Here is an 11006-nt window from a genome sequence, read left to right on the forward strand (position 1 = left end):
CCTTGGGAGGAGCTGCTTTTTATCCAGGTGATGTGCCAGGGAAAGCAGCCCTGGGGCTGTGTGTTCCCTTCTCTGCAGCCCCAATCGTTCACCGGGTAAAGGAATGGTGTGCCCGGTGGGAGGACAGAGCAGCGAGCAGAGGTGGTATCGGTGATGAAGAGCTGGTGAGCCTGGCTTATGCATGGAGTCCCCGTTTATGAAAATGGCTTGGGGAGAAAGGGGGGGGAAAAAAGTAAAAAATATTTATGCTCTGTCTCTGATAATTGCAGAGCATCTCTGTAAGTTCCCTGCGAGAGCCGACTTCCCCGCGGTGCGAGCGGCAGCAAATCCAGCTCCCCGTCGGAGCTGTGTTACCAGCAGCTCGTCAGCTTTCTGACACCGGTTTAATTGAAGTGACTTGCTTTCCGTCACCGGGGCTGGGAGCTGGCCTTGTCCTGGTGCTTTGCAGCAGGCTTGTAAATGGCTCTTTTCTTAAATGTCATTATCTGGACAGGCTTGAGGCTGTAGGTGTGTTGGTTTTTTTTAATTTCTTTTTCTTCGGTCAGCCACTAACCTTGCGTGATCTTGATAAAGGTGTTTTTCTGTTCCGCAGTTGTCAATTGAGGTTAGTAATATCTGCTGCAACCGCCAGGCTTTGAAATCCACTTAATGAAACCGAAACGCTGGTCTTCCAGAGCGCCTTTACAGGGACGTGGAGCTCAGGAGTACAACCTTTTGAGCTTTGTCTTTCCTGAAATCGCAAGCCAAGTGCTTGGAGGCTAAAATCAGTTTCTTCTGTCTTTACAGGAGTACACTTGCCCAAGATGTGAATCTGGCTTTATCGAAGAAGTCACAGATGACTCCAGGTAACGTACACATCGATGCACCGCTTGTTTTACCGCACGCTTACGTTTCTTCTGGGTTTGTAAGGTACCTGGTGTAAAGCCTCTGAAAACTGTGGACAACGAGGATAAAATAAGGAATGCGAAAGAAAAGCTTATATATTAGTGTGAATTTGGAATTAATACTGGATGAGACTGGAAATACGAGTGGCCATCGGTCTCATGCTAGCACCGCGTGGTTTGGGGAAGACTTCCAAGAAGATGGGAGTTGTGAATTAAGGCTGTTCAAGGTCCCGTGAACAAATGCGCTTACAGGTTTTTGACGCCTGTTTCTTCGGTCTATTAGAGCAAAAAGCATTATTTTTTTAGGAAGCAAGCTTGAATCTCAGTGACTCACAGTACCTTTCTTTTTTCCTCTGTTGCCCCCAGGTCAGTCTCCTGACCACCTCTCCAATCTCACAGCTCAAGCCAAGAGAGAAAGAAATACCTTTTCTCTCTAGGAGCACCGACTTGGGCACTGGTCACCCAGCAGAACACGGTGCCGGCAAATTCGGGATCCCAAATGATGCCTGTTCAGCACTTAACTATGTTCGGTCTTGAGTGATTGCTGAGAAAACTGCTTTATTTGGGTTGGGGGTAGGCGAGATGAAAGGGCAGCAGTGATTACGTGAACCTTTGCTATCTGAGACTTGCCACAGCATCTGGGGCCGGGTGTCACCGGGGAGGTGACTTAATGTCACACTACGTCCTCATCTTAAATATAGGTGTATATCTGTCGCTTAAGGCAAGACTGGAGGGGTCCTCTGGGGCACTTAGCACACGATCCTGTTTGCAGAATGACGATGCTCCATCTCAAATGCCTCCTCTTAGGAGGCTCTTCCGGAGTCTGGATAGTTCGAAACCAGTTTTTTTCCCACGGTCAGGTTGTGCATAGTCTGGTGGCACATAAACAAGCCTTTTAATTTTAATAGTCCTTTTCTGTCCCTAGGAATGATTCCGCTGTGTTCACACAGACAGGCTCTGTTTGCTCATCCCTTTCTCTCTCAGACCACACGGGGACTGTCTTGCTCACACGAGCTCCCGTCTGTATTTAACCCCGGAAGGGGAGCTGATTTCTGGAGGAGTGACCTGCTCTCACTCGCCTGTTTTTCTTTAGTTTTCTAGATGGCAGTGGCATAGACGACAGCCCATCCACACAATTTGCAGAGGTGAGTTTTGCTGTCTTGCTTGTTTTTTTTTAACTGTAGCCGTGAAGAGGTTTTCGATCTTGGCTCCGGGTGCAGTATGTGAAGGCATCTTCGCTTACCGCCCTGCAAAAAGGACAGCTGCTCTTCCTAAGAGTTTTCAAGAACTTGGCAAATTTTGAGGAGAGTGTTGACATTGCTGGGGTTGAGATCTGCCAGAGATTTGCTCACTGGGCAGGGCAGGAAGAGAAGGATGCTAGAAAGACACCCTGGCCCTTGGTGCTGGCAGATGCTGGGACGTGTGTCCGTGATGCTCAGCCAGCCGGGGAAGGTGTTGCCTGACTGCCCTTTCCTCCCTGCGGATTGCTGCTCTGAGTCTTACCAGAACTGCAACTGTCTAGAAAGTCCGAACTCGTAACAGAATCCCTGTCTCATAATTCAGTTGCGTGGATCTCGGAGCAGGGGGTGTTGGGCAGCGAGGGCTGGCAGCGTCTTTTCTTACCCCATTACCTAAAGTCTCAAACAGCCGGGCACGTGCCGACAGCCTGAGTCGAGCTCTGCGAATACACACCCTGAGTTCGTGCTGTGGCCTCTCCTGAGTCACCCTGGGCTCGTGGCTGCGGCGGCAGCTCCTCTTCCAGACCCTGGGGAAGGAAGGGCGGCTTTAGGCTCTGATCGCAGGCTCCGTTCCTCAGGGCTCTTGTTTCCCTTCAGGAGTTCAGCTGAGCTGTGTAAAACAGATGGAAATAAAATTTCTGTGCATCTCCTCTGCCAGCAGACCTTGCTCAGACATCAGGTTATTTGTTTGCTCAGTTATTGAGGAGTTGTAACTGTTCCTCGGTCCTGCCAGGAGAGCTCCCCGATGTCTTGAGTCGCAGCTCGTCGGCCAGCGTTATCCCTGGCTGGATTTGAGGGTCTGTGTTGCTGCTGAGCACTCTTTCGCCTGCTGCAGCAAAGCCACTCGGTTCAGTGCCAGAAACAGGGTCATCAAATAGCTGAAATTCCTCTACAGCTTTGTGTTTTGGATCTGGATCCCTTCTGTTTGCTTCCCGGCGTACGGCTCGTTTGCCTCTCCTCCCTTTCTTCAGCTGGATCCATTTGTCTCCTGCACAAAACTGTTGCCTTTATATTGCTCCTCCCCAGCGCCGTATCCCAGAAATGCCCGTGTTTCAGCGAGATAAAGTGATCTCGTCTTATAGCCCACGTGTCGGTTTACAAAGAGCTTTGGGATGCCTCTGCATGAAAGCCGCTGTGTAAATTTAAATGGCTTTTAGGATTAATAATAAATGAAAGTCTTCTCTCAGCAGTGTGGCTGCAGGCAAGCAGAGCTCTATCTTGATCATAACCAGCAGGAGAACAAGCAAAACTCTGTCTGCGGGGTATTAATTCAGAGAACAGGTCATAAACTTGACTTCTCCCTTTCCTCCAATACTGGATTGAACCGGGCAATGTAAGAGACTTGTCAAGTGAGCTAATTTGGTGTGAAATGGAAATTAAGCCGCTCTGATCATGTCATAATGCATGATGAGGGTCTAGTACGAATAAGAAAAGAACAGCCCTCGTGTTACGCCCTGTAGCATTTAATTCCTGCAGTAAATCCGAGGGCACTGCTCCTTCGAATATCACTTTTGCAGCGCGGAGCCTGGCCCGGGCGTATCGAGCGGGAGCAGCAGCTTGCTCCCACATGGCACACGGAGGGTTTATTGTCTGACACTCCTTGTTTTGTTGTGTCCTACACATTTATTTTTTTTTCTCCATAAACCCACATCGTAAATCTTCAGTGCCCTCCTCAGCTGTTCCTTTAATCCATGGGTGATCTGAATCGCAGAGGGAATAAAACCAAATGGGTTTTGCAGGTGAGGGTGGCCGAGGAGGCTCTTGGCTCCGAGCTGTGGATGGGGATGCCTTGCTCTGGGTTCCTGGCTGTTCTCGTGCACCCCCCGGTTTCTCTGCAGGCTGGCAGCCCGCAGCGGGGAGTGCGGCCAGGAGCTCTGCAGAGATCCATTGGTGACCCCCAGCAGCTCTTGATTTGTGTCTCTGCTCGCCCTGGGACAGGCTCCGGGCTGGTAGTTTGACTTGGTCAAGGAGCAGGTGGGTTTTTGCACCACCAGGAGCAGGTAGATCTGCTATAGAGCCAGGAGATGGCTTTACGTGTGCGGATGGACCCCACAAAAAACAGCGTTACATGTGCAAGACCTTTCATTATCGGCCATTTCATGCCGCTCTGTTCTGCCGGGTCGGGTATGCTGGACCGGAGGACGTGACCAGAGACACAAACCCTCCTTCTGGGGGCCGTGCTTCGGTTCTTTTGGCCGCATCCATTTGCCACCTGTGGCTGTGAGGACCCAGAGCACTCAATGAGCCCGTGGATGTGGGGCCTGGGTGTCCAGCGTTCTCTCTCCTCAGATCCCGGCCCTTGGAGAGAGAGACCAACCCTCGCAGTGCGCTGGGGTGGCTTAACAAAATATATGTTGTTGGGATCTGTACGTAGCAGGAAAGAGCTGACATGTTGGTCTTCCCGCGGGTGGTACATCTGATTAGTTTGGGCTATAATTAAGCGTTTTTGCCAGACTTTTCTCTGGGAGCCATGGTAACCATATGAATTTGCTCAATTGCTTCTGTCGAGGTGGACTTCCCTGCCTCCGTGTCAGCAGCGGAGTCACCGGGATTAGTGACGGAGCTGTGTGTGGTTTGTGTCTCCCCTTTTCTGCCCCCAGCTTTGGGACCATTTGGACCACACAATGTTCTTTCCTGACTTCAGACCCTTTCTGAGTAGCAGCTCACTGGATCAAGACAGCAGGGACAACGAGAGGGGCCACCAAGCCCACGCCGACCTCTGGGGACCAAGCCGACCCCCGCGATTGCCCATGACGCGGAGGTACAGATCCCGGGGCAGCTCGCGCCCTGACAGGTCTCCTGCTATCGAAGGGTAAGTGCCTGAATTACGCCCTGGAAGTGTCTCCTTCCCCCATCAGTGGAAAAAATGTGAGATCTTGGGGAGAAACCTGATGAAATGGGATCCTGGCACTTACGGTAGGTGACCCTTGGCCCCAGAAAACGCAGGTTTTCACATCAGATGCTCTACCCTTTGTCCCCCTCGGCAGGAACCGAAGCTGTGTGGTGGGAAAGGTGGGTTTTGCCTGTAACGGTGCCAACGCTCACCACAGGGAAACGAGTCAGTGCTTGGGAAACTCAGTCATTTCCTCTCCCTCTCCCAGCCCTCCCACACTCTGATGAGTTAGCACCCCTTGTTCCTTCGTGCCGTGCCTCTGTCTCAGGGCTCGCCCTTCTGCAGAGGGATTTACCTAGGTGTGAGTCTTGCAACAACATGGCTACGATCGATCGGAGCAGTATTTCGTGTTTTGCTGCCCATTCTTGCTAAACTGTTGCTGCTTCCGTGTATTTGTTTGCTCAACTTGTTCTTTTTTTTTTCTCTTTCAATTCCTCCCTCTTTAGAATAATACAGCAGATCTTTGCAGGGTTTTTTGCAAACTCAGCGATTCCTGGCTCACAACACCCTTTTTCCTGGTGAGTAGCTAGCATGGTTTAGACCATGGCTTTGATCTCGGCTGTCCACGCCAGTAAACAGCCATGGTCTGGTGCCCGGGAGCTCCGTCTCCCCAGTGGCTTCTCTGGGCAGATCATGCAAACCTCAGGGCTGGTTTGGGGTGAGTGAAATGGCTTCCTTGACTCTCTGCTCCCATCTGCAGGAGTGGGATGCTGCACTCGAATCCTGGGGACTATGCGTGGGGACAGAGCGGCCTTGATGCTATTGTCACCCAGGTAAGACCCTCGTATGTGCCCGGGTGGAGAAAGTCCCAAGCTGGCTGGCCTGGGCATTGATCTGCGCCTGTAAATTTTTGTGCTGCTCTCTGGTCAGTCCCACTGCTGGAGACGAGTCCTGGGTTTCGGCTGAGGACTCGGAACAGACCATCGGTGTCTGGCTTGGTGGCTGCTTGTGCCCTGCATCTTCAGAGGGTCTAGGAGCAGGGGTCGGACCTTATTCCTGTGGAAATACAGTATCTTAGTTCACCTCTTTGTCAGCTCACGTGTGGTGCAAGGCTTGCAGGTGCCTTCCAACAGGCTCAGCAGAGGCCAACGATTAAAATCTCCAGCGTCAGCCCCGGATCTCTCACCAAATGCAGCACTTTGCAGCTGTGAGCCATTTCCCCCTGTGGTTTGTGGAGGGATGAGCCGAGTCCGCACCCATTCCCGGGAAGCATTGTCTGGCTCCTTTGAGGATCGAGGGTGTCCAGCTTCCATCCATAAACAGTCTCTTCCAGGGTGTTGGCATCACTGGGATGGGAAGAGCAGACGGATGCTGTAATGAGAGCTAATTTGGCTGCTGTTGTCGTGCTGACACCTCCCGAAAGCGCCTGGCAAAGCCATCTGCTGCCATTCATAAGTAGCCCCCGGCTTCCCAGCCTGCATCACACGCCCGTCTCGCCCGCCTTACTCACCGCTTCCTAAAATGAGTCTGCAGCCCACATGGCTGCTCGGAGACAGCACCTTCCTCCTCCCACCCCACACCCAGCAGAGCAGAGCAAGCCCCGGCAAGCGCAGTGCAGTGGGATTGGTGTCGCAGTTCAGATTCGGGCTGGATACGCGGCTCTGCTCGGCCCTCCGCTGGGTCTGGAGCAGCAGCCCTGCCCATCCCGGGGTTTCGTGTCATCCCAGGCATCTTAGCATGGTCTTCAAAGTTAAATGAGGCTCCTACAAATGCTTCTCTGCTCTCCCTGACCGTGCTTGAACCCATTTGAGCTGATTGCCGGGTGAATCTAGGTCTTAATACAAAATTCCTATGAGTCATGAAACTGTAACGCTGGGAAAGAGGTGCTGTCAGCACCGTCACTCATGTTTAACCGACACGTGTTAAACATCAGAGACCCCAGGCAGGAGATACAGACCCACCGGAGCGAGGCTTTGGTACGGCTCCTTGGTTTGGTGGCGGAACTTGACTAAAGCAGCTTCTCTTTATAGCCCTGGGAGGTCTCCTCTTTCCTCCTAACACCCTGGTCAAGTCTTGGGAGAGGCAGAAGGTGCTCAGTCTCACTTGTTTCTGCGGTACGAGATTCTTCCTCCTCTCAAAACATCCTTACCACTCCCTTTCGGTTCAAAATCCTCCAGGAGTAGCTTAGCACCCTTTCCCATGTCCGTGGCAATGTCTCCCTTCCCACCCAAGCCCTTCCGTCTCCCGGCTGTTGATGCAAGAGAAAATGTCTGGAGGGCAACAATGTTAGAAGTGGGACTGTCAAGATTGGAGGCATGAAAGTAAGGTTTGAACACCGAAAATGTTGCTGCAGAGGAGGGAACTGTGCACTGAATATTTAAGCTAGGATGAAATGGCCCGAGTTTGCTCGTAGGGTTGGGCGACAGGAATGTTTCTGGCCTTGGCACGGTCTGTCTGGGAAGCCGGCGATGTCTGTCACTTCAGGGGCTTTAGGACCAGGTCAGAGACGTCGCCCGGGACAAGGCTGTGCTGAGCTGCTGGTGCCTGGCTGGCTGCTTTTGGGACGTAGCGCGCTCTGTGCTCCGTGTTTGCAGTGCTCTGCACGGCAAAGCCGTGTCTGTACTCCTGAGCACAGCGTGTTTTCTTCTCCACAGCTCTTGGGGCAGTTGGAAAACACAGGACCACCTCCAGCCGACAAAGAGAAGATCTCATCTCTCCCGACAGTGACAGTAACTCAGGAACAAGTTGGTAGGTGAAATCAGTCGCCATTTCCTAATGTTGCTCGTCTCCTGGTGCTTTGACGTACGCATCCTGAGCTCCCCCACTCCCTCTGCTGAGGATCAGCCTCTTTGCTGTATCCCTGTGCTTCCCTGGCTGATGCGGGAGGGTGGAAGGCAGTGCTGTTCCGTCCTCCTGAATTACTGGATCTCCTGTGGAAAACTGGAGAAACTGGAAACACTCATGTCTTCCAGCTCAGGAGGTCCAGAGCTTTGCTCCTGCTGTCATCTCTGGTGTTCAGTTCTCCCGGGACTCTCGGATCTCAGCAAAGACCTCCTTCGTTCTGCAGAGTGTTTGCGCAGTCCCTAAGCGCTGCCTTTTTGGCCTACCAAACCCCTGATGGCTTTACCTTCTTCCAAAATCTTCTGTTTGTGCTGTTGTTTATGCTCTCATTAGAGCTGGCCTTGGCGTGTTGCTTTCTTCCCTTTCAAATTGGCTCACAGCAGGGCTGTAGATGAGGCTCTGAACGTGTTACTGCTGAACTGCTCTGGAAATGTCATGTAAAACTCACAGGTTCTTGCAGTGCAGCTGGCAGCAAAGACCTATGGGCTTCTCATTACGTTTATGGTTTCGCAATTAGCTCATCCCGGGGACTTTTCTCCCTCTGTTTGCAGAACGCTGTCTCCGAAGCCTGCTCAAAGGATCCCTTTCCCTCCGAGCTGCTCTATTACTGGAAACTAAAATGCTCCATTAAGACAAACTGTTTGATTAGAAAAGCCGTTTCCACAACAGATATTTTTGTCTGGTGCTTTTTATATACCCATGTCTCTTCTTCTTGTCTGGGAAGCCAAGAAGCATCTGACTTTCCATGTTGTAATGCTCGGTCTCGCCTGTTTGAATTGACAGAGCTCGGGCCGAGCAGCCTGGCAGTCGAGAGAGGCCGGGCGCTCCGTCTCCCCGCTGTTTGTGGTTGGGACATCTGCGTTCGCGTCACGGGCTTGGTGCAGAGGAAGAGGGATCGGGTTTTTGCCGTCTCTCGTGATCGATGGCGCGCAGCAGCCTGCTGGGCTGTTGCAGAGGAGGATGTGCGATGGAAGCATCCCCTGCCGGCCTTGCAAAACTGCCCTCATTCCGGGCGAGGAAGTTTTGGCAGGACTCAGCTAAAATACCCTTAGTTTGATTTATTTTTTTCGTTGCCAGTCGTACGCAGAGAACATAAGGAATTTCTTTGCTACCTGGCTGGCCGTCCCCCGTAGGTTGTATGCGAACGTACCCTGGCTCGTAAAGCCCGGAGTTCATATTCCCGGAGAACTAAAGCTGCTGCTTCACCCTCCTTGGTCTGTGCGTCTCTTCCAGATACGGGTTTGGAGTGTCCTGTCTGCAAAGAGGACTACACAGTAGCGGAGCAGGTTCGGCAGTTACCGTGCAATCACTTCTTCCACAGCAACTGCATCGTGCCGTGGTTAGAGCTGGTAAGAGCCTCTGCCCGCGGGCGACCGCGGCTCTTCGGGCTCCGAGAGATGCCCCGTCCCCGAGCCAAGCCCTGCATGTCTGATGGGATGAAACCATCCGGGTAAAGCGGCCATCGAGTGGCATTCCCCTGACGCCCCCGCCTTTCTCTTGCAGCACGACACGTGTCCGGTGTGCAGGAAGAGCTTAAAAGGGGAAGATTCGACTCGGCAAACACAAAACCCCGAGGCCTCAGCGAGTAACAGCTTTAGCAGTGAAAGCCAACTACACGATCGATGGACTTTCTGACGCTCGAGGGCTTCCTTGGGGGGCTCTGGCCGGAGTATCGTTACTACAGATGTACATTGTATTATAATTCAGACAAAACAAAACAAAAAAAAAGAGTAGCAGGAAATATAGGGTAGGGGAGGGAACCCACCCTGTGGTATTACTGCAATGAGTGCTGTCTTTTTCCTGAAACTTTAAACTAGCATCTCCGAGCGAATCGCGTCTCCATTGGAATCGCCTCTTTAGTCCTAAATTCAGAGTGTTTTGAGTGATTTGACTTGATTTTATACTTGTGAAACCTTTACTTCGAACGTGGCCCATCCGAAGGGGGGGTGAGCGGCGCAGGGAGGTTTGGGGAGACCCCGCCTGGGTCCCCAGAGATCTCATACAGCCTCCTCTGCGTCCCCCCCTCCGGCAAAGGGGTGGCAAAGGTGGGAAAGCGTCCCCGTTGCGGTGCTCCTTGGAAAGGAGGGGACGGAAGGGAGAAGGTTTTTGACTTCTCTCCTCTGACCCCTTTCCCTCCCCCTCCAACCGGGTGGGTGGAATCAAATCCAGGAGGGTTTTTTTTTCTTTTTCCCCTCTTCTCTTGAATTCAAGTGACGGTGTCTATAAAATAGTGTTCTAGGTTTTCTGCAGGGAGAGGCAGAAGTGAAGATGGAGGCATCGAAGGGTCTCTGGAGCTCGTAGCGAGGCGTGCTGGCGGAGAGGAGTGTGCTCGGGACGCGCAGGAGCCCCCCGGTTCTGGGAACAGGAATGCACCAAGCAGGATTTTTCTGTCTTGTCGTGGACTTTTTTTTGTTTGTTTGTTTGGGGTATTTTTTTCTGGCCCTTCTCCACGTGCCTGTGTCCCCAGGTCTGTCCAAACCTGTCCCCCACCCACAGTGAGTCGTTTAGGATCCTTAGCTGGCTTGTATCATATGGACCACATTAAAGGCATCCTTTAGGAAAACAGACCTAACTGTGCGTAGCCATTTTAACGGCCGATTCCTCAGTGTTTAACACACAATCTTAATTCTCCCTTAGTCCGATAACTTTAAGAGAATCTCTTTATTTTTGCGGACTTTTTTTTTTTTTTGTTTCTGTTGGTTTTGTTTTGGTTTTTTTTCCACTTCTGTAACATTTCATCCATGTTTGACTTCTTGTTTTTATCGTCCAAATAACCTCTGTGCTTAGGGCACCCACTAAACCACCACGTGGCAATGTTAAACCCCCGGCTCGGCCTGGCAGCGGGCGGGAGGGAGAGGTAGGTCGCGTCTAAACATGTTGCCGCTTCATTGCTGTAAACAGTGTACTACGTACACTCGATTTAAACTAGTGTTTTGTTTGCTATTAAGTCAAATAAAGGCCTTTATAAAGAAGACCAGATGTGGAGAAAGATTGCGGGGGCTGGAAGAGGTGGCTGAAGAGCTCGGGGGGCTCTTGGAGGACTAAGAGGGATGGAAATAACCCCGTGGGTTGGCTGTAAAGGGCTTTTCTGGGGAGAAAAATTCTTATCCCAGCGCTGGAGGGCAGCAGTTGAGCCCTAACGTGGGCTGGGGAGGGGGGACCCACAGTGGGGACGGGGTTTTGAGGCGTCGGCGTCGTCCCTTCTCGCAC

At 52.0% G+C, this 11006-nt stretch overlaps 1 protein-coding gene across 1 annotated transcript; it reads left to right on the plus strand.

Annotated features, from left to right (window-relative positions):
* Positions 1–592: 592 nt before the first annotated feature.
* RNF115 (ring finger protein 115) lies at positions 593–9431 on the plus strand (the record flags this gene model as incomplete). Its single annotated transcript, XM_009583224.1, has 9 exons — positions 593–604; positions 787–845; positions 1978–2029; positions 4723–4934; positions 5462–5533; positions 5716–5788; positions 7610–7703; positions 9030–9145; positions 9300–9431. Coding segments are annotated over 9 exons (822 nt in total), but the record flags the coding sequence as incomplete, so codon positions are not given.
* Positions 9432–11006: the final 1575 nt, after the last annotated feature.

The sequence above is a fragment of the Fulmarus glacialis genome, unplaced genomic scaffold, assembly GCF_000690835.1.
Source record: "Fulmarus glacialis isolate BGI_N327 unplaced genomic scaffold, ASM69083v1 scaffold13468, whole genome shotgun sequence".
Classification (NCBI taxonomy): domain Eukaryota; kingdom Metazoa; phylum Chordata; class Aves; order Procellariiformes; family Procellariidae; genus Fulmarus; species Fulmarus glacialis.